General features: G+C 43.5%; 1 protein-coding gene across 3 annotated transcripts in view; it reads right to left on the bottom strand.

Annotated features, from left to right (window-relative positions):
* Positions 1 to 27,500, bottom strand: part of LOC147027433 (histone-lysine N-methyltransferase SETD1B-like) — a 163,312-nt gene that overhangs the window by 14,916 nt on the left and 120,896 nt on the right. For 2 of the 3 annotated variants that reach the window (XM_085876816.1, XM_085876818.1), the window contains 8 exons: positions 27,019 to 27,185; positions 23,734 to 23,826; positions 12,444 to 12,627; positions 11,623 to 11,967; positions 6,150 to 8,630; positions 4,365 to 4,552; positions 4,071 to 4,208; positions 3,644 to 3,763 (listed from right to left, as the gene is read on the bottom strand). In XM_085876816.1, the coding sequence (XP_085732942.1) occupies positions 3,644 to 3,763; positions 4,071 to 4,208; positions 4,365 to 4,552; positions 6,150 to 8,630; positions 11,623 to 11,967; positions 12,444 to 12,627; positions 23,734 to 23,826; positions 27,019 to 27,185 (3,716 nt within the window). The remainder of the gene's footprint in view (positions 1 to 3,643; positions 3,764 to 4,070; positions 4,209 to 4,364; positions 4,553 to 6,149; positions 8,631 to 11,622; positions 11,968 to 12,443; positions 12,628 to 23,733; positions 23,827 to 27,018; positions 27,186 to 27,500) is intronic. The other variant, XM_085876817.1, reaches the window with a different exon arrangement.

Genomic DNA, 27,500 nt, shown 5'->3' with positions numbered 1-27,500 from the left:
GAAAGCTTCAGTCACGGACTAAATAGTCCTCATGGAGGCCAAGCCATAAATAAAAGAACTGTATTGATAGAAAAGTAAGGAAAGAGAGAATAGTCTAAGAGTTTTTGAGGAAGTAAAAAATCTGCTTTTTGAAAAGGGGAAGTTCATAACTGTTTGGGAAGACGTGAGAAGGTAAAAGAGTTCCAGAGTTTGGCAATGGAGGGGAAGAAACAAACATCGTAACGGTCTCCCCTTGAGTTGTCAATGGTCACACAATAATCATGTGATGTGGTGGCTTGTTGAGTATTCCTTAGTCTCGCTAATGGTGGAGGTACACAAGTCGCAAGTTCTTGTGAGCAGAAACCGAAGTAATATCTAAGTAATAATAAGAGAAAGAGAGCCCACTATGTGGCATAATTTGAGCGGGTCGAGTTTTGAGGTCACATTGGTGGAGTTGACAAGTCGAATAACTTTGGATTCAATTCTGTCCAGTAAGTATGTGGAGCTGGAACCTCCCCAGATGTGAGAGCAGTACTCGATACAAGGAAGAATCAATCCTTTATATAGTTGGAGCAACTGTTCAGAGGAGAAGAATCTTTGACATCTGAACAGGACTCCTAATTTCTTCAAGGCAGACTTAGCAATTTGAGTAATGTGTGGATTCTCGGATAAATTTGAAGTTTGAGTGATACCTAGTAGGTTTATTGTATCACATGGTGTAATTGAAGAGTTTTCAAAGGAGATTGGAGAGTTGAGAGGAGTTTTCGAGAGAGAGATGAGAAGAAATTGAGTTTTTGAAGCATTGAACTTAACTTGATTAAACTGAAGAGAGCACAACGAAAAGCTTTGTGATTTTCTTTTTATGATAATGTCCTTCAAAATGTCTCTGTTTATGTCTATATTAAACTTCAAATGATTTGATATTGAGGCATCTAATCCTATCTAACAACTCCAAGGAAAAATTAATGCTCCAGGAAGTGTTAATACCAGAATTCTTCTCAATTACTAAACAATATTTCCTGAATTGTTCTCTAACAACTTGTAAGCCTGAGTGAACAAAAACCGATAACTGTTTGGTGGAATACTGCCTGGCACCCGCTATAAACCTTTACTTGTACGGGTTCTTATGAACCTAAGGGGTCCAGAAAAGTCGAGTAATGCAAAGATTTACCGCTTTACATTTAATACTGAAGTTATTAACTGAAACTACCTAATGTTCAGCGATCATATCTTGGAGTGACTTATGACGAGGAACATTTGTGCTATTTCCTTTACTAGTGAAAGTAACCGTATCAATGCCTGACTCTCTTAATAAATCCTTTACATAAAAACCTTTTACAAATCACAACAAAATGATGAGCAGCCTTATCCACTGGATCTATTATATAGCTATCATGGAGATCCTGAATGTGTTTACGAACACTCGGCTTGTTCAACACTGCTTAAGATCGACCCGGTGAAAGCAAGCCCCGACTACTAAAAAACTTAATCCAATTATCCAGGACTTCCACAACTCTGTTTACAGATAACTTAAACTTGGTGCACATTTTGTAAACAAAATTAAACACAGAATCCACAATTGAAGACCTAATGTAGCTCCAAGGTTGAGTTACTGGTTCCCTAAATTTAGCTCCCATTTTCATCAGATCACTAATTTCACTCTAACTAATTATATTCAAATCCCCAGAAACTACGTGTCCACAAGGACCATAAAAAGGGGAAGATGAACATGCACAGTCAGTTTCCAAAATGTCCTTTACTATTCCTATTCTTTGAGATTAAAATTTTTTTTCACCATAATTGGATAAAGATTGTCCCTATACTATATCTTAGTGAAAGTGAAATAAACCTTCAATGGGGTTCACTCCCTAACTTTATCTGGTTATAAACTCTCTGCACTAGTATCCCTAAAAATAGAATGAAGCTGAAGCCTATCTACCTGTTTGCTGGAAAAATCACAAACTAAGAACTCGTGGATCCCATAAACTTTGGGAAGAGACTTCTTGATCAGAACCCTGTTACAAAAAGCTTTGATTAAAAACAAGCACATGTCGTATGAACCTGATAAACTCTGGAGAATATTAGCCAAGATTGGAACATGACCTCAGAACATAAAAATCATGAAAAACTTTTCATTCATAAAAACCTTAAAGTTGATCAATTATTATCCATGAAATTTCCATTTTAGGAGCCGTACGACACCAACTACAAGGCCCATGACCTCTGGGTTTCCTTCTGATTGAATTAGAAAAATACTTGTTACAGAAAACATTACCTTGGGAGACTGACCCAGTACCTTGTACCCTGTCATTAAGGCTCAAAGGATGGATCGCACATCGTGTCCTGATCCAAAAATCCTCTCTGCATCATAGCTCAACATTACACTCCTCTCTATTATCAAAATAATTAACATTCACTGAACTGAAATTAATTCCAGGCTATAAGGCATAAAAGGTGAACATTTTGAAATGGGGTGTGGACTTTCTATTGGCACAATATTTGCAATTATAATCATGGCTGAGAGGTACAGGTAAGGATGCTTTGTGTACTGATAGGAAGTTTGAATATACACATCACAAGGTTTAGCCACACCAGTAAGTTACATTTCGTTTTAGCTTTCTGAATGATTTGCTCGGCTGGTAGGATACCCTAGAGATTTCTCGCCTGGGTCTGAATACCGACTCGACTATAAACGGTCATCCTGGTGTTTCGGAGATAACGCGAGGCGTTGATGGCTCTGTCCATTGGATAGATGTAAAACTGGGTGTCCCTTCTGCTGGCATTAGTTGGTTCGCATTGGAGAACCCATGATGTCCTTCATGACAAGTAGGGGAGTTATTGTCGGCACCATGAACAAAAGATTAATTCTTGACTTGACTTCCTACTGTTGGGAGGTAATGCCAAACCACCCGGTGCCACCTTTACCAATGGACTACTTCAGCAACACCAACGCTCTATCAAGAATCTGGTACATTAATGATGTTGACGATGACGACGACGAGTGGTTTTCCAAATTATTTCTGAGTATTCCATGAAAGCATGAGCATCTGGGAATTCCATCCTATTCTGATGTGCTTATCAGTGGATTTAAAATGAGAAAGCGTTTGCACCAGTTAACCACCCCAAAGTACACGTGCACAGAGGAAAACAAAATTAACTAGAAGGGCACTCGGTAGAGCGAATACCTCCACCACGTAATGCCTGATCCATGAGAACATATCGGGCTCATTACATTTTTGAAATATCATGCTATACAGGACTTTATCGTTTTTGGCCCGATCTCTCAATGGTGAAGAATCACCTTAAAAAAATTCTAGTAGTCAGATCCGGATCCAGATCTTCACCAAAATCTAATCAGTTCGTCCTAGTTACACACACAACCTGTCCACAACATTTCATCCAGATCCGTGCACAACTTTTTGAAATATCCCGTATGCAAACAGACAAAGAAACAAACAGACAGAGACAAATAAACAGACGGACAGACAGACAGACAGATTGACAGACAGACAAACAGACAAAGTGGTGAAAACATAACCTCCTTCACCTTCGGTGGCGGAGGTAAAAATACTGCAAATGAAAAAAAAACATATCCTGATGACATAGTAACTACCAGTTGTTGAACAAAGACGGTAACATCGTTGGTTGGAGAGTGTGGTCACACCTGTCTGATGTCCTCTCCCACGTATTCGATGACCATCTCGTCCGCAGCAATGGGCTCGAGTGCAAAAAGGCCCCAGTCGTGAATGTCGCTCTTTGTGAACTTTAACTTCTTTTTACGGAACTGTAGGATGGCATAAATATGGCACGAAGTATGATGAGATGTTGGGTCAGAGGTTAGGTGAATGTAAATGCAAATGTAGGGAATGTAAAGAGGAGCTTGTTTTGTCGTTGATGCCACATTTGTTGAGTCTTTCAGCTGTGATTGAAAACAGCTTGGACATCACAAACGGACATTCGTTGGATAGTGCTTGAGCATTGAAAAAATTAAAATTCCCGGTTTACACATTTCTAATAAGCATTCCCTAAAGCAATGACCTCAATCAAATCCCATTTCATCCTCAAGAATCGGTCCACGTGCAACCTCACACCTTCAGCTGGTTGAACTTGAAAAGGTCACTGTCTGCGTGTCCTCCGGCCCCAAAGGAAGCGAGGAGACGACGCTGCTCCGAGCGTCGCTCTGAGCCCGCCCGAGTTGACGCAGAAGGCTGTGCCGGGATGCTCATTCCCTGTGTAGGGAGGAGAGAAAAAGGACAGTACCTGCCCTGTCAGCTGGAAAATCAAACACTGTTTGCCATGGAAATAACTAAAAGCACACCGTACGATCTGGACTATCAAGGACAAATGTACATCAAGCACACACCTCATACCGCTAATGCGCTCACCTGTGTGTCTACGGGGATTTGCTCATCAAGCGCCACGAGGCGCTGGGTGCGGTACTTGGCTTTCTCGCGCACACTCAGCTTGTAGTAACCCTCACTGCGTGCGCACCCCGTCACATGTTCTCTCAGCCCGTCACTGGTCAGACGTTTCCGGCGTGCACGTGCCCGCCCCGCACGGGGGATGTAGGTGGGTGCGGTGTCGTAAAGGAGACCTCAAAGTTCGTTTTGGGTTGGCACACTCCATCATACAGCAGAACAATCCCCCAACAACATGTGTTTTACTGTGCAATCATTTTATTGTGCATTTACACTTCATCAATATACAATTAGATAACTTTATTTAATTCTTCAAAGGTGCAGTCGAGCAGTATGGTACATGATAATTCGTCCAGATGCAACACAAGGCTGCGGGTTAGCATCATTGGCTGAGGACGCAGCTGTGCCGCTAATGCAATGCCCTCTGCTGGTTGGGGCAGGAATTTGTAAATTGTTCAGGGTGCCGCGAAAGCTCACCTACTCTTCGCATCGGATACCATGGGATCTTTAACGTCCACCAACTAATGCTGGCAGAAGGGATTCCCGTTTCACATCTAACCGAGGGACCGCACACACATTTATGAATCTCCCTACCTGTGAAACACAGAGATGCCAGTTTATAGCTGTGTCGGTGGTGAAGAGGTCGTGAGTGCACAAAGGGGAAGGTGGGCAGATGAGCCAACTGGGAATAATGCCAGTTGTTTACTGCACTAGAAAGTTCATGGAACACCGTCTTGAGATAAATATAATAATAATTTTAACGTGAGGAAAAGAAGAATGCAAGCAGGACCTGGGCGGGTCTCTGAGCAGCAAATTTGATTGTTCGAGATGATGTAAAAATGCCATATTTTGTCCAAGTACTGCTAAACGGAGGTGTTTTGAAAGTGCCAAAAAGGCATTTTGTGTTCTACAGTGTTCAAGTATCTAAAGATCTTAAAGGTGTAGAAAAATATATTTTTCCAGAAGTTTACCGCCGTTGACGCAGCGTCTTTTACACAACCTTATCGAACACCTTACATCAGTTCTTCGTGCCTTGTGTTTGTGTCCTTTATGATGTCCTTAAAAACAGTGTTTCCTGTTTGGAATAACTTACAATTTTGTTTAACTGCCAGACAGGTAGACAAACTAAAAAAAATAATGATCTCACTCCTCTCTAAGCCTGCGTGATGAGGACAAATTCAGAGACAAAGTATTGCTAAACTAGAGGTTTGTGTTCCGATTCATGTTCAAAATAAAACATTCAATTGAAATTAAGTTGTTCCTTGATCATAAATTGATGTTTGTTGACAGACACACACATAGACAATGTGAACCAATTGCTTAACCCCACTTTGAGATTCGTGTGTGCGGGCTAATAAGGATAATGGGAAAGCAAGATGGCAGTGAATGTGTGACATACATGTTGGGGCGAAGGTTCCAAAAATTAACCATTTTGTGTAAGTAATAGGTAGATATCCAGTTAGAGAGAGCTTTACAAACCAACATACTTGGGGTTTTTTCCTACAGTAACCTAAGCCTCATGGGGAGGTTTGTACAATGACATGCAGGACAATGGCAATGAAATGAACAATGGCACTTTCACATTAATTGCAAGAACATGTGTAGACAATGGACATATCAACACACAACATGGAAAATGAGCTTGGGATTCCAGCATTATTAAAATTAAGTGCTCAGATGGGAACAAACAGGTTAGTATTTGAATTAAATATCCAAAATCAGCTCGGTAATGCCACTGCCCATTAAGGATATCTGAGTGTGGTACCCAGTGAGTATCGTTGAGCCAGCTCTTGCCACCATCCTGCTGTAGCATGCTGCTGTACATCACACGCAGCAACTCCACGTCCTCGTTGTCTATGCCTGCATCCCAAATGTCATATAGGATGGCCATCTCTTCAAACTGACTCCGCTGGCGCCACTGCCACTCTGGTGGAGACGGTGGAGGAGTAGGTAGGGGAGAAGTGAGGCCTTCAACCTCGTGGACCATGTGTCGTCGATCCTTACGGGGCTTTTCCTTGGTCGGGTGAATTACTGGCTCAGCTGTGATGCATGTTTTTGCATCCTGAAGTAAACCACAAGTTGAAGGTGATAACAGATCCTCTTCCACAACTAGGTTAGATTGTGGTTTAACTGGCAGCTCAAGACACGAGAGTGCTTTATGCTCCACTGAAGTTCCATCTCTTTGATGAGACGACATCTTACTTGAAGGTGGCTTTTGCTCTGGCGGGTCACTCATCAAAGCCAGCTCATCAGCGATTTCCTCGCGCCTTTCGGGCCGAAGGTTTTCTGGTTCAGGTGGTGTTGGAGGGGGCTCTGGCACGAGTTGTGGTTCCCAGTAGCGATCGCCAGATGGTGTTGGTGGAGGCGGTAGGGTTGGCGTGGCGGATCCAACAGCATGTGAACTGACAACATAAGGAGAAGGACAAGGTGTAGATGAAATGGCAGCTGCAACAGTGAACAGTGTGGGGGCCAAAGTTGAAGACAAAACCATGTTGAGTGGAGCAACAGCTGCGCAAGGAAGGGTTGCGCTCACGCACAGTGGAGAAACTGTTGCACAGGGGTGAGTGGCAAAGACGTGCAGTGGAGCAATGGTGGCACATGGTGGTGTTGAAGTCAAACAAAGTGGAGCTACTGTTAGTCGTGGAATATTGGTTGGGGGGCCAAGTGGCACCTCAATCCGAACAACCTCAGTATTACGCTGACCGAGACCCCGACCCACAATGACCGAGTCTACTCGAGGGCAAAGTGTGTGAGATATCTGTCTTACTTGAAGCTCGGAGGTGTGAAGCTGGCTTTCCATATCTTTGGGTGATGTGGTAGATTGTAATAAGCTTGATGTAGAATCATTAGCAGATACACTTGGTGGAGATACCGTTGCAATTTCAACGATTGCAACATCTTCTATCTTATGTGGTGACTTCACATCCTCCTCCTCTTCCTCCTCACCCCCTTCCACTTTGTCATACTGTTCATCGTCCTGCTTCTTTTTCTTCTCTGCATTCTCTGCCCAATTCCAGGATCCCACAGGACTGACAGGAGCTGACTCAGCCCTTTCAATATCAGCACCACTCGTGTTACCAGGAGCTGGGCCGGATTCCGACCATCGGCGTTCTCCAATTTCTCTCCGCTGCAGCACAGAATCACGGCGCAGTGTCACAAATTTCTGCCTTCGCTCCTCATCCCGATAGCCGATCCGTTCTAAATGCTCCCAACTGCATAGAGGCAGCTCAACTACTGCATTAAGTTTCAGTTTGTCTGTTCCATGTCGTCCAGACTTTGACACCACTTTTATTACCTCGGCCACTTTCTGTCGGCTGTCAGCTGAGATGGGGTGCACTCGAGGCTCATTATCTGGTGCTTTGAGGTCAGCACGTTCTTCAAAATCCGAAGACACTGTCATCGGTTCCTCAGTTTCAATGTCTTCAGCCTGCCCTTCCTCACTGATGGTTACCGTCTCTTGGTCGATGCAACCGAGATCTTTTGTGGGGGTTGTGGCAGTGTCAGCATCAGCATCAAGAAACGAAAGAATTGCTTTTACTGCCCCAGTCTTCTCTAATTCCTCATCAGAGGAGGTCTCACACTCCAATCGAAAGGAACCATCCATTCCTGTTGGCTCCTCACCTGCCCTCTCCTGCAATAGTGCCTGTGCACCCATGACTCTTTGCAAACTGGATGTAGCCTCCATTGTGAGATTCCCATCAAAAGGTGAAAAGGGCACCAGGTGTCGCACACTGTAAGAGGCTCCAGGAGTGCTGGGCACAAGGCAGGGCGACGGCATAAAAGGAGAGGTTGCGCCCAGACAACGTCCTGGAGATGGGGTAGGTGGTACATGGGACAATGATCCGCTTATGGCCCAGCCACTGTGGGAACGTGCCACCACAGCATCAAAGCCCCCGTCTTCAGTAACCCTCCGATCAAATAAATTTTGACTTTTCGACAACTGGTTTGGTGATAAAACAGAAACACAGGGAACCCCACGCTCATCATCTGAGGCATGCACCGTTCGGCCTGGTGTGAGAGGTACCTCGACTTCACTGCATAAAGATTCAAAGTCACTAGGGTCTGAAACAAAGGAGGCAATCCCACGGGGAGTGGGTGGGCGAGGAAAGAGCCGAGATGGTGAGAATGGAACAGGAACACTGGTGGATGGGGGAACTGGGTCAGGTGGCCTTTTTACAAGTGAAGAGGTATTGCTTGAGACATCGGTTTTTGTAACACAAGGAGGCCGCATGTCTGTGAAAAGGAGGGATGGGAGTGAAAAGGAATACCATGTACATTGCAAAATGTAAAATGAGGAAAATAAATTGGGCAAGGACTAATACATATCAAGATTTGACAAACAAGAAAATATAATACAAGGATAAGCAAGGTACATTTTCTTTTTCCTTGGATAAGAAAACCTAAAGTATGATGTTAAAGATATCTTCAGACTTGCAGAAGGTTGGGATACAATTTGTGGATTCAACAGAACAACAAAGTGCACCAAGCAGTATAATAAAAACATGGACGCACCTCAATGATATGCAGAGTACAGTACGATTAAGAGAGGAATTTGGTCACCTCCGCCAGCGTAGGTGGAAGTAGGTTATGTTTTTACTCCTGTTTGTTTGTTGTCTGTAAGAAAAAGTCTCAAAACGTTATGAACGGATTTGGACGAAAGAAGGTGGATGAGTTGGGTAGGTGACAAGAACAAGCTGATTAAATTTTGGTTGAGATCCGGATTGGGTTTCAGACTATCAGTGGGATACAAAACATAAACACTGTTCAATCCCACTCTGCCCTCCAGATCTTCAAAACAGCTGTTCACCACCATCTCATGTCTTTTCCCATCCAAAACCATAATCTATTTTACCCCCATTAATCCAGCCCAAACCCACCTCCTTCAAATTCCCTGTTTTCCTTCTTGAAAGACCCTGTAATGTAAGGACCTGAAAGTCCCTGTGGTGTCCATCTTGTTTACCCTGTGTACCCCGCCCACCGCATCCCCTCCATCCCTCAATAGATCTCCTAATGTCTCTGTTCCCCACTGCTTTGTGCTTCCCTCTCCTGCCCCTCTTGTCTCCTGCTCCCCTTGTTATACGTTCTGTGTGTTAGCGCTTATACAAGCCTCGGCATTGTATATAAAATAAAATAAAAATACTGTTCATCATGGTGGAGGTATGTGCTCTTCTGAGTGTCATAGTTGTTTTTGTTTTGAACTCGTGATTAAAATAAAATGTTAGCATTAACAATTCAAAAAAGATGATGTGAAGATTGCAGCAACAAGTGCACCATTCTCATGGTTTTTAAACTGCAAGATAGAACCTCATGAGAGGACAACACTGATGGGAACGTCAGTTGTGTGATGAAGTATTATTAATTTGATGATTATGAGGTTGTGTGATGAGTAAGTATTATTAACTTCATGATTATGAGGTTGTGTGATGAGAAAGTTGAATTAATTTGATGATTATGAGGTTGTGTGATGAAGTAAGTATAATACATTTGATGATTATGAGGTTGTGTGAGGAAGTATGTCAAATAATTTGATGATTATGAGGTTGTTTGATGAAGTATTATTAATTTGTTGATTATGAGGTTGTGTGATGAGTATGATTAAGTTGATGATTATGAGGTTGTGTGATGAAGTAAGTATGATTAATTTGATGATTATGAGGTTGTGTGATGAAGTAAGTATTATTAATTTGATGATTATGAGGTTCAGTGATGAAGTATGTAAAATAATTTGATGATTATGAGGTTGTTTGATGAAGTGTTATTAATTTGTTGATTATGAGGTTGTGTGATGAGTATGATTAAGTTGATGATTATGAGGTTGTGTGATGAAGTAAGTATTATTAATTTGATGATTATGAGGTTCAGTGATGAAGTATGTAAAATAATTTGATGATTATGAGGTTGTTTGATGAAGTGTTATTAATTTGTTGATTATGAGGTTGTGTGATGAGTATGTTTAATTTGATGATTACAAGGTTGTGTGATGAAGTAAGTATTATTAATTTGATGATTATGAGGTTGTGGATTGAAGTAAGTATTATTGATTTGATAATTACGAGGTTGTGCGATGAAGTCAGTATTATTAATTTGATGATTACGATGTTGTGTGATGAAATATGTATTATTAATTTGATGATAACGAGGTTGTGTGATGAAGTAAGTGATAATTTGAATATGAAGTATGTTGTGTGATGAGGTATAATTAATTTGATGATTACGAGGTTGTGTGATGAAGTAAGTATTATTAATTTGATGATTACGAGGTTGTAGATTGAAGTAAGTATTATTAATTTGATGATTACGAGGTTGTGTTATGAAATGTGTATTATTAATTTGATAATTACGAGGTTGTGCGATGAAGTAAGTATTATTAATTTGATGATTACGAGGTTGTGTGATGAAGTAAGTATTATTAATTTGATGATTACGAGGTTGTAGATTGAAGTAAGTATTATTAATTTGATGATTACGAGGTTGTGTTATGAAATGTGTATTATTAATTTGATAATTACGAGGTTGTGCGATGAAGTAAGTATTATTAATTTGATGATTACGAGGTTGTGTGATGAAGTAAGTATTATTAATTTGATGATTACGAGGTTGCGTGATGAAATATGTATTATTAATTTGATGATTACGAGGTTGTGTGATGAAGTAAGTATTATTAATTTGATGATTACGAGGTTGTGTGATGAAGTCAGTATTATTAATTTGATGATTACAAGGTTGTGGATTGAAGTAAGTATTTTTAATTTGATGATTACGAGGTTGTGTGATGAAATATGTATTCTTAATTTGATACTTATGAGGTTGTGCGATGAAGTAAGTATTATTAATTTGATGATTACGAGGTTGTGTGATGAAGTTTGTATCATTAATTTGATAATTACGAGGTTGTGTGATGAAGTATGTATTATTAATTTGATGATTACAAGGTTGTGGATTGAAGTAAGTATTTTTAATTGGGTGCTTACGAGGTTGTGCAATGTAGTATTCATTTGATAATTACGAGGTTGTGCGATGAAGTAATTATGATTAATTTGATGATTACGAGGTTGTGCGATGAGGTAAGTATTATTAATTTGATAATTACGAGGTTGTGTGATGAAATCAAAAGCTGTGTCCTGTGGCTTCATCCTTCTAAACACGTAATTTATACGAACAACATTATTTATGAAGCACAACGAGGTGCATAGAGGGTAAAACGATTACAGTGAACACGGTTTACCTGTGGATATCACATCCTCCAGCTCGTCGTCGGCATCAAACATGGATTCTTCGATTTCAAAGCAAGGTTCAGGCATCTCCCAATTTTTGCTCTCCATTCCCACGTCTGATCGTTCAACAGAGCTGCTCTCGTATTCAGAGGAGGAATCCGAAGATGATGATGATGATGATGATGATGATGATGACGATGACCCAGAGCGGCTGCGAGACGATGGTTTGCTTTTTGCTTCAGAGTAAGAAGCACGAGTCACCGATTCCGAATCGGAAGATTCTGATTCGGAACCAGAGTCCTCGGAGGAATCGCAGCGAGACGCCGACTTGGAAGGAACTTCACTGGCCGTTTGGGCTATTCACCGGAAAATAAAACACGTCAAAGAGATTGAAGGAGGAACAACAAATAAACAGACTATTTCAATGGGAACTCATGTGAAGGACAAACACACTGTGCTGTTGTTCTCATTATTTTCAAATATTCTAACCTGAGATACAAGATATTTTGGGTTTCTCAGCCTCGTATCAGAGCCTCATAAAAAGCCTCAAGTGATAATTTCATTTGTGGAAATCATTCAATGATGTTGAAAACAAAACATTTTGTGACAAAACAAAAAAAAAGTAACATTTCAAAAGAGAACTAGATAATGAAATAAAAACATTCAATGCAAGAAACGGTGGACTTGAATAAATAAGAAATATGAAGGACCACAGTAAGATGTAAATGAACAATAAAATCCATTCAACTGATGATTTAATGCAATGATGTGCTAACTGTACAAGTATTATTCATCGTTTATAACAAGGTGCAATATCAACAATGGAACGTACCGTCCGATACTTCTTGTTGTGAAGGCTTTTCCTCTTCTGCCTCAGTTATATTTTCCTCTTCATGCGCTTGCTCAAACAAATCCCTGCTCACTTCAGAGGTTTCCCATTCTTTTTCTGTTTCTTTCATTTCATCTTCAATTGCTGCTTCTTCTCCATCATTGTTTTCATCATCATCCTCTTCCTTCTGATGTGTAACAAAAAAAGAAAGAAAAAAGATGGAGGCAGACAGATCGTCATCATTTTGTCTGTTGCATGTGGTACTGTTTCACATCAATGCTGGGGATGCAGCTGTGCCACTGATGCAGTTCCCCCTGCAGCTTGCATGAATAGTTCGTAATTGTTCATGGTGCTGGCGATAGCTTGCCTACTCTTCATGAGGACACCGTGGGACCTTTAATGTCCCACAACCAATGCCAGCAGACGGGATGCCAGTTTAACATCCATTCGAGGGACGGCACACACGTTGATTAATTACCGTCTGTGAAACATCAGGATGAGAGTTTATAGCTATGTCAGAATTCAAACCCAGGCTAGACAGCTTTGAAGTGATTGTGCATACCTCAAAGCCATCCTGTGTTAAGCAAGTTCTCATTCAACGTCATTGATGTGTCTCTAAAAAGTGCGACGTTTTCGGTAAATGAAGTTGTTGGAAAGTAATTTTCCCATTTCAATTGATGTAAAGAACATTTAATGCGTCCCAAGTCAAAATTTATTTGCACTAAAAACACCTTTAACGGGTCCAAAAAAAAAGCAAATTTTTGTACATTTATATTGAATAGCAATTAGCATCCTAATAATAAAATAAAATACATTAAAAACAAAATAAAAAAAACAAAAGCCTCACATACTAAAATACAGGAAACACTCCAATACCGTGGGGGTTAGGCTCCTGGAAAAAGCCGCGATTGTTGAAACCGTGATCGTGGAAACCAAGGGCCAATGGGAAAGCGGGGGTTCGGTTCCTGGACTTCGAGAGGATATGACGGAAGATTTATATTTTTGATTTTTTTTGTGTACAATATTGAGGCTCGTGTAAGAGCTAACACACAGAACATATAACAAAGGGAGCAGGAAACAAGAGGGGTGGGAGAGGGAAGCACAAAATAGTAGGGACAGAGACAATAGGATTATCTGTTGAAGGAAAAGGGATGGGGTGGAGTACACAGGGTAAACAACATGGTACTACAGGGACTTTCAGGAAGGAAAACAGGGAATTTGAAGGAGGTGGGTTTGGGATGGATTTACGCGGGTAGAAAAGATTATGGTTTTGGATGGGGGAAGATAAGAGATGGTGGTGAACAGCTTTTATGAAGACTGGGCGGGAAGAGGAGGATTGAAGAGAGTGTGGGAGTTTGTTCCAGACATGGGAAAAAAGATTGTGATTGATTATCGATTCTTGATTCTGGTAGTTTCAGCAGATTGTGGTGAGTGATTTGTGATTGTGGTGAGCAGTGATTCTTGATTTTGGTAGTTTCAGCAGAAAGGGGTTGCAGGCGGCCCTTGAGCACCCTGCGGAAATATGGGGGAACAGATCACAGACAGAGCAGGGAGGGCGAGGCCGGGGAGGAGACCGTAGAAGACAGAAAGACCACCGACCTGCCTGCAGTGAGAGAGTGAAAGATCCAAAGACAGCCTCATCGCGGGAAATACCAATGATCCCAAAAACCTTGGTTTCCACAGCATGAAGCCGAGAAAGGTGTGAGGCAGGAGCACCAGCCCAGAGGGGAGAGCAGTACTCCATCAGACTGCGGATGAAAGGAAGGCCTCCATTTTGTATGTGGTCAGGAACTCAGGTGTGCCAAGGAAGGACTTTGCACGATGGAGGATGCCCAGTCGGTGACTGGCTGTGGAGGCCAGCTTCGAAATGTGGCTTTCCCAGGAAAGATCTCGGCCGATAGTGAGACGCAAAAGCTTGAATGAAAGGACTTCAAGAGGATCGTTGAGGATCGTTAAGAAAGAGGATCATTGAGAAAGTAAATGAGGGGGGGGGGGTTCCAAACAGTCCTTTTGGAGAGACATAGTGAGAGTGTGAGATTTGTCCACATTGAAAGACATGTTCCATGTGTTGGACCAGTTTGTGATTTTATCCAGATCTGCAGAGAGCGAAGAAGCTACTGCTTGCCGGTCTGAGGGATGACAGATGGTATGGCAGAGTGTGGCGTCAGATTGATGGTAGCCAGAAATAAACACATTACTATTGAAATAAACATGTAAATATATCATGTTAACATTAAAATGAACATGGAAATACAATAAATAGTGTAAATTATACAAAAACACACGACTTTTACCTTTTAAATTTATTACAACACAGCGAGGTGGGTGAGGGTAAACATATTGTTGCGGGCCGGGTATCGACTGCGAGCACGACAGCTTGGTGGAGCAGTTCGGTCGACTCTACCGAACACTTGGAATCTAGATCGTACCTTTCGGAAAACTCAGAGGGTACGGGTCCCTTACCGGACCGTGAATCGTCAATAATTCCACTACGTGGTACAGGGTTATTTGCCAAACTTCAAAATACCTAGACCCACGTGGCGAGCTACCGAGTATTCACACCCTCGACGGCACTCGTATGGGAATGAGCCGTATGCACGCTCGACCCATGTGTGACCGGAGCGGATGGTCACCGAGCTTCCGTCGGTTCCAAATGCACACCACTACGGCAACAACGGCCTTCTTTATTTCTCTCAACACGCACCACGTTAAACCAATAAAAGAAACACAAAAACGAGCTGATACATTTAACAAATAGGGTATTTATTAACAGTAGGTGGGGAAGGAGGGAAGCACGTAAGGGCAGAGTTATCACGACTAATAAGAGATGCAAGGCAAATAATGTACAGCGAAGGCACTTAACAATTTACTACTTAAAGACGGGCCCACCGACAGACACACACACACACACACACACACACACACACACACACACACACACACACACACACACACACACACACATACAGATACCCAGAAGGACATGGACCTGTCCACCTCGTGTGGTTTGGCTGACACGAGCGAACCAGGCCAGCATCGAGATGCGGTCCGGTGAACCAGGCGCCAGCGATGGGACGAGCAGAGCCCAGAACACGCGCTCGAGGAAACGGCCCCTAGAACCAGGTGCCAGCGAGAGCGAACAAAGTCCAGAGCTCCGCTCAGCGCTCGTCCTGCCAACCAAAACTCTCTTCTCTTTCCAGCAGATCCCCCGCACTTATCCTCGGCTCTCCTTTCCTTTCTTTCTCTCCCGCGCCGTCCGTTCAGGTATGGCCCTCTCCCATTGGCTGCCTGACGGCAATCTCGCTCGCACCCCTCCAATTGGCTGAGAGGGGCGCCATGCCCGTATTTGGAGTGAAATCCAAGATGCCAATGCCCCAAAGAAACCCCAGCTGGCACAATGGACTCCGCCCACGTACGTGCCAACACGCACGTAGGCCATATCGTCGGTGTGAGGAAGTGAGGTGAAGGTGAGGGTGATGCTGCTGTTGTTGTAGTTATAGTTGATTTAAAATAAAAGAAAACCCTGACTATCAAAATAACTCCGCAGCGCATCAACATTTAATTACCCATTATACAAGGGAAAGGGAGCTATCTATCCACATTTACTTATCGAAATAACTGAGCTATAGGACCTGTATGTTGAGTGCTCGTGGCTTCCAGATTCGTAACAATATTACGTACTCGTCCATGTTGTTCTCTGCCAAAAAAACAAGACTTAACTTTGAGATGATGTTGATGATGATGTTGATGATGATGATGATGATGATGATGATGATGATTTTGCTGCTGTTGGAGGGGGGAGGGTGGAGGTTATAAGGATGTGGAGGTAGAACTTGCAATGGCTGCTGGATCATCGGAAGCATGACGAAGGCGTCGGCTGCATTTCCAAATAGAAGAAGGGTAAAACTATCGTTAACAACCTTGACAAGCCTGGTGTTGGCTTCGTGGTTAGGGTGGCTGGCTTAAGACATTTAGGTCCTGAGTTTGAGCCTGTTCTACCGTTGAATCAACACCAGGTGGGGTTGACTCAGCCTGTCATCCTTCCGAGCTCAAAAGAATGAGCACCAGTGTACTGTTAATAGGGGTATTGCATCAGCGGAATATCCCCGCCATCAACCAATGATGCAACCAGCAGTCACAGGCTGCACACAAAGGAGAAGAGCCACCTTGACCAGGAGCAGATCTTTCCTGGACAGGAAGGAACGAGAAGGCATCTTCTTCCGAAATAATCCCATCTCTTTGGCATTAAAAACCTGCTCCAGCATAAATCCCTTCGCCTCGCTAAGTGCCGTGAGCAATGATTGAACTTGAGCCTTCGGCCTCAGGTGCCTCATGAAAATGTTGGTAAATATCCCATACACCAGTTCACTGAAAGTCTGGGTGAATCCACAATGGGTTCTCCCATGCGGCAGTCCACCCAAAGGCATTTTTTCTGTTTGGTTCTCGAACCAAACATGAAGCACTTTTTCCATCTTTTCAAAAAGAGGATCACGGGAATTGAACGAGTCTTTTGTGCTTTGCGAGCAGGAACCCTTGCATGGATATTTGACTTTATTTCATTTTTAAATTTCGCTTTTTTCCCGTGTGCTGGACTGATTACTACAATTAACGGTGCACAAGAAACAAGAAAAGGCTTGTAACGAGATATAATTGTAAACGCAGACACAAACGTCGGCTGTCAGGTCAGGTTAGATCTGTGACCTGCTACAGGTACCATGTAAACCTGTACTAACCTGTTCCATGGTCGGGTTGTCGGCGACTAAACCGTCTCCCCCACCAGGTTTTTCTGGTGAGGAGGGTGTTTGGATATGGACACCCAGCAGGATTAAAAACAAAACCTGTCAAAGAGCGGAGGAGCTCCTTGTGAGCCAACGGCCATCCATATCTAGTGCCCAACTGTGTCTGCGGACGTCCTCCTGCAGTTGGGATACTTTCTTATTAGGAGGTTGTTGGCAGGATTTGCACTCCGGCCACCGTAAAACCCTTCATTACGCAAAACGCAAAAACGCAAAAAAATCTGAAAACCCACTCCGTGGGAGTACCTCCTGTGCAGCTTTCCTTCGCAGGGCAGCTCACCGGATGACGGGATTGGGGCAAAGCCTTCGGGGCCCCAAATCTTTGATGATAGGAGGGAAACCACGGGGTAACATCCCTGGGTCAGATCGCGGGAGAGTGTGTCGGAGTGGTGCTGAGGTGTCGTCCACCAGACGGCGTCTCCTTGGGTTAACCTGAGGCGGTCCCTTCGGGTGGGTGCTTGGAATGTCCTATCCCAAAGAGAGGATGATCATCTGTCTCTGTTATCATCTGAGCTCAAGCGTTTGGACATCGGGATTGCAGCTCTCTCTGAGGTTCGGAGACCGGATTGCGGCGAGATAATGGTGGGTGGTTACACTTACTATTGGTCTGGTCGCTCTGATGGTTACCATACCTAAAGACTTGATGTAGCTGTGTCCAATAAGCTGAGCCCAATGATAATTGAGGTAACACCGGTCAACGAGCGTATTATGAGATTAAGGATTCGTCACTCCTTAGGTGGCATTTCCCTGGTCTCTGTTTATGCTCCGACTGAGGCGAGTGATCTCACCGTGAAGGACACATTCTACGCCACGCTCGAGTCTGTGGTTGATCAGTGCCCCAGACGAGATACACTTCTAGTCTTGGGGGATTTCAATGCATCGACTGGAACTGATAGGGATGGTTATGAGGTGTGTGTTGGTCCCCATGGGTCAGGAACTATGAACCAGAATAGCACTAAGTTCCTTGACTTTGCAAGAAGTCATGGACTTAGGGTGGCTGGTTCATGGTTTCAGTGCCCACAAGCTCATCGCTGGACTTGGTATTCCAACGCTGGCGGTGTGACAAAGGAGATTGACCATGTCATCATTGACGGTTGTTGGAGGATGATCCAGAACTGCAGGGTCGACCGGAGTGCTCAGTTCCTCAATACTGACCACAGGCTGGTTGTAGCAACTCTAAAGCTGCACCTTAAATCCTGGAGAATGGTACCATCCCAGCCTAGGCTGGATGTTGGCAAGCTCAGAGATGAGAGAGTAGCTAAGGAGTTTGAGAACAGCCTGAGTGGACACTTGGGGGGTCTGGGTGCTTTGGGGGGTCCTGAAGAGTTGTGGTGTGCCTTCAAGACCACCGTCCTTGATGTTGCCGGTGGATGTCTTGGAACTCACCGCAGGGCAAAGAAGAATTTTGTCTCTCAAGGGACACTGGATACCATTGACCAGAGTCGCAGGGCCAGGCTGAATGGCAGAGCTGAGCTGTTCAGGGAGCTGAGGCGTAAAACTGCACGTGCACTGAGGGTGGACAAGGAGGCCTATGTGCGAGGAATCTGTGAGGGGGGAGAGCATCACCTGTGGACAGGTGATTCTCGTCCCGCTGACAGGGGAATTCGCGCATTGCGTTCATCCAAGCCCATCCCTCGGAGCACTGCAGTTCGAGCAGAGAGTGGTAGGCTCTTGACAGAGGAGTCTGAAGTGAAGGCCCACTGGGCCGGTTACTTTGAACGGTTGTACCAGGCTGATCCCCCAGCTGTCGAGTTGGACGTCAAGGTTGTTACAATCCCTGTTGCTGACCCTCGAATCAACTGTGGTCCACCTTTGCTTGTGGAAACACGGGCTGCGGTGAAACGGTTGAAACGGGGCAAAGCTCCAGGGATCTTTGGCATCCATGCTCTCTGTTTCAAGGTTGGTGGAAATGCTGCACTCATGTTGTTGCATGCAGTTTTGTGCTCTGCCTGGAACACAGGCATCATCCCAACTGATTGGAAGATGGGCCTTGTTGTTCCTCTCTAGAAAGGGAAGAGTGATCACCAAGACTGCAACAACTACCGAGGGGTGACGCTGCTCTCAGTGCCGGGCAAGGTCTTTGTTCGGATAATTCTTGATAGGGTTCGCCACCATCTGCTTGAGCACCAGCGTCCAGAGCAGTCAGGCTTTACACCAAAGAGGTCAACGATTGACCGTATCCTTGCTCTTCGTGTCCTCACCGAACGCAGACGAGAGATTTGGCAGGGGCTGCTTGCAGCCTATGTTGATCTCTGCAAAGCGTTCGATTCAGTGAATCGGGATGTCCTCTGGAGGATTCTTGGTCTTCGTGGGGTGCCACCAAAACGGATCGATCTGATGTCTGAACTCTACTCTGCTACTGAGAGTGCTGTGAAGTGTGGTGGTTCCATCTCTGACTTATTTCCAGTTGTTACTGGAGTTCGTCAGGGGTGTGTACTGGCCCCCACACTTTTCTGCACTTGTATGGACTGGATTTTAGGGAGGATGTCAGAGAGATCAAGCTGCGGTGCATCGTTTGGGAATGTCAAGATCTCGGACCTTGATTTTGCAGATGATGCAGTCATCTTTGCGGAGACTTTAGACATCCTCTTGGGGGCCCTCGAGGTGCTGAATGAGGAGTCGGAGCCGCTGGGATTACGGGTTTCTTGGGTCAAAACTAAGATCCAGGCTTTCGGTGATATCTTGGATGCTGCTGTCCTGTCTGTGTCTGTTTGTAGTGAGGATGTTGAGGTCATGGAGAGATTCACTTACCTTGGCAGTGATATTCATGTCTCTGCTGGCTGTGAGTCAGAGGTCAACAGACGTCTGGGTCGGGCCTGGGGAGTCATGGATTCACTGGATCATGGGGTGTGGCGCTGCCGGGACCGGTGTGGGAGGACAAAAGTCCGAGTCTTCAGGTCCTTGGTACTTCCAGTCTTGCTCTATGGATGTGAGACTTTGACTCTGAGCAAGGATCTGAGACGGAGACTTAATTCCTTTGGTACCAGGTCTCTTCGGAGAATCCTTGGCTATCGCTGGTCGGATTTTGTGTCCAACGAGCGGTTGCTGAGAGAGACTCGGATGAGATTTGTTACCTGCATAGTCTGTGAGCATCAGTTGCGGCTGTATGGACATGTGGCTCGTTTTCCTGACGCTGATCCTGCTCACCAGATTCTCTCAGCGAGGGAGTCTCATGAGTGAAGGAGGCCAGTGGGCCGACCACATTCCTCGTGGTTGCAGCAGGTTGACCATCGTCTCAAGGAGATGGGGATGGGCCTGGCATCTGCCTGGGGGATGGCCAGACGGAGGCTCCTGGAGTACCAGCGGAAAGTGGACACAGCAACGCGCTGTTCTGGCACATGCTCCCATACCTGACATGACCTGACACAAACAATGGCTCATCTCAACTCAAAAACTGCGATTGGTCGAAATGAAATACCACTATTACGAAATCAGAAAACAATAGGTTTCCCACGATTGGTTGCCAGAAACCCGTGGTATTTGATGGTTTACTGTAGTGTCGGCGTGGTTTTCTATCTAGTTTCTAACCAATCATTTTGACCCACACCACTATCGGGCTCTTGGACCTCCCTCTGGAGGGACGGGTGTGGAGGAAGGCTTTCCTGCCTGGAAGCTCACTTTTACACCACAGTGGAAATGACTCACAAACTTGAGTTTCACTGGAGTTAAACAAAAGTTCACTGGAATTCAACAGAGCTAAACCACATTCGCAGCCCTATCTTCAGCGACGCATTTATTCTCTCGGCTCACGGAGCTTCGTACCACTGCCACGTCACGGCTCCATCTTCAGTGGATTTTCACTCCCCCGGGGTAGCTCTCTCTCTCTTCACCCCTCCCCCCCCCCGGGGGTAGCTTGAAATCGATTTCATCCTACCCCCTACAATTTCAGATTACCCCCCCCTACAAAAAATAGTAATTTAATTGATATTGAAAACTAATTAGGGAAAAACCATTGACCACGTGACCGCCTTTAAAGAGTTTGCAATGAATTTTGATTTTATTATGAATGATTTTATTTTAATATTGTTATTAATTGAAATCAGTATTTCTCATACAGTTATAGTTTTTGCCATATTTTTATGATATCCTTCTTCGATATAGTTGATACAAATAGACATACTGGTATATATTTTTTAAAAACTCAAGACTATATTTACAATTATGGAAACAACGCAATAAAATCAATGTTTAAGAAAGACAATGAAAACAGCTTACACATGACCACTTATGGAAGGTGGGGATATCTGAAGCCACAAAAGTCAGGCCACCACACAACTCCTTGCCCAGATATCTATTTTTCCATCTGACAAACTGCCTGAAGCTGGTATATTTCTCTGTCTGTGTCTCTGTGTCTCTGAGTGTGTGTGTCTCTGTCTGTCTGTCTGTCTGTCTGTGTCTGTCTGTGTCTGTCTGTGTCTGTCTGTCTGTGTCTGTCTGTCTGTGTCTGTCTGTCTGTGTCTGTCTGTCTGTGTCTGTCTGTCTGTGTCTGTCTGTGTCTGTCTGTCTGTGTCTGTCTGTGTCTGTCTGTGTCTGTCTGTGTCTGTCTGTGTCTGTCTGTGTCTGTCTGTGTCTGTCTGTGTCTGTCTGTGTCTGTCTGTCTGTGTCTGTCTGTCTGTGTCTGTCTGTCTGTGTCTGTCTGTCTGTGTCTGTCTGTCTGTGTCTGTCTGTCTGTGTCTGTCTGTCTGTGTCTGTCTGTCTGTCTGTCTGTCTGTCTGTCTGTCTGTCTGTCTGTCTGTCTGTCTGTCTGTCTGTCTGTCTGTCTCTCTCTCTCTCTCTCTCTCTCTCTCTCTCTCTCTCTCTCTCTCTCTCTCTCTGTGTGTGTGTGTGTGTGTGTGTGTGTGTGTGTGTGTGTGTGTGTGTGTGTTCATGAGTCTATTCAATAAATGTATTATGAGTTGTGGGCATAAGAATTTATCATTTCAGCTTAATCAGGGAGGGAGATAATGTCAAAGTGCGGGGGTAATATGAAATCGGGTTCAGGCTACCCCCGGGGGTAACTTGAAATCGATTTCAGATTACCGGGAGGTAACTTGAAATGGGGGTACATGGGGCAAATCCACGAATTGGGTGGGGGGGGGGGGGTTCCAAATAACAGAAAATTATAAATTTTCCAAATAAATTACTGTGAGCTGTTAGTGGTTTATTGTTTATTAGGTACTGTATTGATACAGTTTTTCTGAGGCTTCTGGCCTTTTTTGTGGCACACTTTCATGGGAGAAGGAGTTTTGGGTGACCACGGACCCCCTGGGTTTGCCACTGTAATGGTAAATTTTTTTTTTGTTGGGAGAGGGTTTCCGGGCAACCAGGAAACCCCCTGGATTTGCCACTGGGGTAGCTTGCGCACAACACGTTGCGCTCCGCGCCAAGCCTGCTCTCCATTTCGCGGTTATTTTCGCCATCTTGTCGGCAATATTATTGCTTCAACCTGTTTCGCAGCCTCAGTTTACCATTCGAACCCCCCTTCGAAAAAGTTATCGACTCCCTGATCCTTACTGGGCAGGTAAGCGAAAATCCCGTCATGAACGACTTGTATCTCACAAACAAACGAGATGTTGCTTTGACAAATTGCTCCTTCAATGGAGGGTGGACGTGCGTGTGATGTCACGTTTGCTGTCCGGTATCTTGGAGTACCAACGAACAAAACAAAACTACACGTGCACTGCATCATTGTATTTACGTTTGTTAAAATTGGAGTTAAAATGGTGAATTTTTGCTCATTATTTAGTGTTGGTCATAATTTTTGATTTTAACTTGGAAGCTTGACTTGCTTGTTAAGAGGGATTCGGAATGAGATTGTCACGTCCCAGAAACGGTGTGGGTGTGTGTATGTGTATGTGTATGTGTATGTGTATGTGTATGCGTATGCGTATGCGTATGTGTGTGTGTGTGTGTGTGTGTGTGTAAATATATACATTATACATATTTTTGCAGATCCGGGGTGGCGGGATTCTGACCCGGTACCTGGCACCACCCTCGCCACCACCGTCTCCGGGAGTCTATAACGCCGGCTGGCTCGGCACAGGCCTCGGGTCACGCGTCTTCAATCACGATACCAACGTAATCCTGCACCTTACCAGTTGGGGAGATAGAACCCCTGGTTACAGACTGGTTTTGTCAGAGACCGAGCGGAGTCCACCAGTCTGTAACCACTTTTGGTTTTATTTGCCAATCGAACAGATCGTTCCTCGAACGCGACACAAATTAATCCATAGCGGCAACTTCATTAGAATTAACCAGATTTATTGGGGAACATCAGAGATCACAACACACATAAACACGACAATGGTTTTTATTAACAATCAACCCGTTCTTAACTAGGGAACTACGGTCTAAAGGTTTCGAGGGGACCACTACGAAATATGCCTTGTACAACACGTGCAAACAAAAGACAGACAGACAAACAGCATGCATGCAGGACAAGACAGAGTACTTGGTGCTGGCTCATGGACGTGAGGAAATCGTCCAAAAAGCACGAATGGCGCTTGCAGCAAACACACCGATATTTTTGTTCCCTTTTCTTTTTTCTCTTCTCTCGGCGACTGCCGACAAAAAGCTCCACCCCCTCGCGTCACTTCCTTTCCAGGCCACACCTCTCGTTCGTACAGGAGAGGAAGAAGAATCATCTCTCGTTTCACCACCGTATGAACATAAAAACAGTCTCTTACACCTCTCGACACACACATATCGTCCTTTATACCAAACAACCTATCTAAACAGGCATTTAATGGGGGATCTGAGCTAATCCTATACTTAGTAATCCCATTAAGGGCTATTTCCGTAACAATATATATGCATATATATATATATGCATATATATATATATATATATATATATATATATATATATTTCTCGAGTTTTTGGCCCCATCTCTCAATGGTGAAGAACCGCTTTATTAATTGAAAAATTCTGTTATCTGGATGTGGATTCGGATCTTCACCAAAACTGAATCAATTCGTCCTTGTCACATACCCGACCTGTCCACTACGTTTCATCCGAATCCATCCATAACCTTTTGAGATATCATGCTATCTATCGTTGTTGGCCTGATCTCTCAATGGTGAAGAATCACTCAAAAATTCCAGTCGTCGGATCCGGATCCGGATCTTCATCAAAATCTAATCAATTTGTCATTGTCACACACCGAACCTGCCCAAAAGATTTCATCCGCATCTGGCCGCAACTTTGTGAGATATCCTGCAAACAGACAGACAGACAAACAATCAGACACACAGGGGTGAAAACATAACCTCCTTTCACCTTCGTTGGCGGAGGTAAATCTGGGTAAGCTGACTCAAGGTACTGAAGAACATTTAATGGCCCCTTTTATTGATACCAACTCAATAAACATGTATTGCATTAAAAAAAATTCAATGTGTGTGTCTTTGTCCTGTTATTCAATCATTGAAATAGGGTTTATGTGCGTTGCGGCTCTTTAGCTATCGCGTTGATGACCAAATTTGACAAAATGGCTCTTCTTGTTATTTGGGTTACCGACCACTGAAATGGACTATTGCGAGGAGGAGAATGGTGCAGAATCTACCTCCTCTAATCGCCAATGCCTCGACATCGTGATGTTTAGCGATAATCCATTTCACCACAAGGAGCGTAAGTTCACCCGGTGGATTCTGAATAAAGAGGAAGGTCTCGCAGAGATTCATTTAAAAATAAAAGCGTGTAGGTTCACCAGGTGAAGACTGAATAAAGACGAAGGTTTCGTGGAAATTCACTTCAAAAAAAAAAGTGAGTCGGTTCACCAGGTGACGAGATATCGTTTTGTGGCCTTTCTCTCAATGGTGAAGAATCACTTCAAAAAATAAATAATTCTCAAATCTGGATTCGGATTCGGATCTTCAAAATTGAACCAGTTCTTCCTTGTGGCACTCCCAACCTGTCCACCAAGTTTCGTGTGAATCCATCCATAAGGTTTTGAGATATTGTGCTGCATATCATTTTTGGCCCGATCTCTCAATGGTGAAGAATCACTTTAAAAAATTCTCACATCCGGATCCGGATTCAGATCTTCACCAAAATTAAACGTTGCTGTCTTTGGCCGCTCACCTGCACACACAAAAAATTTCAGAACGATTGCTTGAAAACTGTGGCCAAAAATAGTGTGACAATCACACAAACGATACAGACCAACACACTTGGCAAAATAATTTTTCACCAAGTAACAAACAAATACACAAACACCGGTCGGTGAATTATAGTACGGAACCGTATGGAACTGATTGATTAATTTGTGGTTATAACTTTGACAAACATCGAACTTGGATAACGTGGAGGTTGGAGTCAGGATTGGAGGACTACGCATCATCAACCTTCGATATGCTGACGATAGCACTCTATTGGTAGAAAGTAATATAAAGAGGACTTGATGAAACTGTTGCAGACAGTGAAGAAGGAAAGTGAAAAAGCCAGTCTTTATATGACCCCAAAAAGATTAAAATATTGTCAACTGAGATCGACGTGTTCAGATTGGAAGACAAATCATGTTAAAATTGTGGAACGTTTCATCTTCCTGGGTTCTATGATTGAAGTGAGTGGAGAATGAAGAGGAGAAATGATTCGACGATTAGCATTGGAGAGAACAGCAATGTCAGGACTGACAAATATCTGGAAAGGAAAAGATGTGACGATACAAACCAAGTGGGGGTTGGTGAATGATCTGGTATTTCCAGTTGTAAAGTTTGGATGCGAGTCATGGACAGTGAAAAGGTCAGGAAGAAGAAGATTGACAGTTTTAAATTTATGGTGTTCGAGACAAATATTAAAACTTCCATGTAAAACAGAAGAACTTGTGCAAAAACAGAAACTGTCATACTTTGGACACATCAATCATGCAGGACATGAAAGTCCAGAGAAATCAACCGTGCTGGGTAGGGTTGAGGGAAGAAGACACCACCTCAAAAAGAAGAGGAAAACCTTATATGTGCTGGATGGATGGGATAAAGCTGCAACCAAGCTCACTCCACCAGAGCTTCAGGATGCAGGAAGCAGTGCAGTATGGGGATGTTTGGAGAAATCTGAATACAAATGTCACTGGAAGTCGGCCACTGGTTATTATAATTGTGGTGATAACTTTTACTTCCGGTGGGAATGCGGACCAGGGACTCTTAGCTGATATACCATCCATGTGGAAGTACGTACAATTTACTCCAAACTTCCCCCTGGCAAGTAATAAACAATGCTTGCGACCATGAGGAATGGGGTTATGTGTCAAATAAAGATCACAATTGGCCCGTAAAGGTGTTGGAGGAAATACCTCATGTGACAATTGAAGCCATGCCTGGGAGAAATCACATATGAGGCTCCAAGATACAAGTTATAAACAATCCATAGGCAGTTCACATACATACTGATGCCTCAAAAAATGGGCCAGCCAATGGGACACATCATTCACGTGTAAAGACTTATTTAAGCACGTTTATTAGCTAAACATCATTGTGACCTAGCTGTCGGCTGATCGAGAGGCAGTCAGATTTTAAATGACGTTTTTTTTTAAGGCATAAATTTAAACAATGAATCCATATGATACTGCGGCCTGACAGACGAGGTAACTTGCAGCTCTAAGCCGATCAAAATAGAAGAACAAATTGCATTTTAGATAATGTACACTCAGCAGATAATGGAGGGACAAATCACTGTACAGTAACAAAATCCAAATACATTAACCTCTTGCCTCGTGTGTGCAGACACGTTCAATCACAGACAATCACAGACAACTCAATCACAGTCTGTGTGCAATCACAGGCACGTTCAAGTCAAATTATGTGCCTACCTTGTCCCTCTCTTCTTCCTCTTCTTCATAATCTTCTTCTTCTTCTCCTCCCTCACTGTCAAGCTCAAGTGGTCTCGCCACACGACCCCGCCGCTTAACAATGCTGTGTCCTTCCACTTCTGAACAATGGCTGCCATTTTCCCACAAATCTTTACTTTCCTCGGATTCTGGAAAAGATGAACCAGGTAAAAGGACCAAAAAAAAAAACTTTAAAAAAATCAATTTAACAATGTTTACCACAAGAATATGAATATATATATATATATATATATATATATATATATATATATATATATATATATATATATATATATATAATCAGACACACCTGACTTATGGTGAGCTTCTTCACGGGATATGTTTCACACGGTAAAACCACATAATCCGCACAGAGCAACCGTCCGTCTGCCACCCAGAGATATATGTATGTACATATATATATATATATATATATATATATATATATATATATATATATATAT

This window comes from Eptatretus burgeri, chromosome 4, assembly GCF_056783735.1.
Source record: "Eptatretus burgeri isolate ZD-2024b chromosome 4, Ebu_testis_v1, whole genome shotgun sequence".
Classification (NCBI taxonomy): domain Eukaryota; kingdom Metazoa; phylum Chordata; class Myxini; order Myxiniformes; family Myxinidae; genus Eptatretus; species Eptatretus burgeri.
The sequence above is the reverse complement of the archived record's forward strand: the minus strand, read 5'-3'. Positions and strand labels throughout refer to the sequence as shown.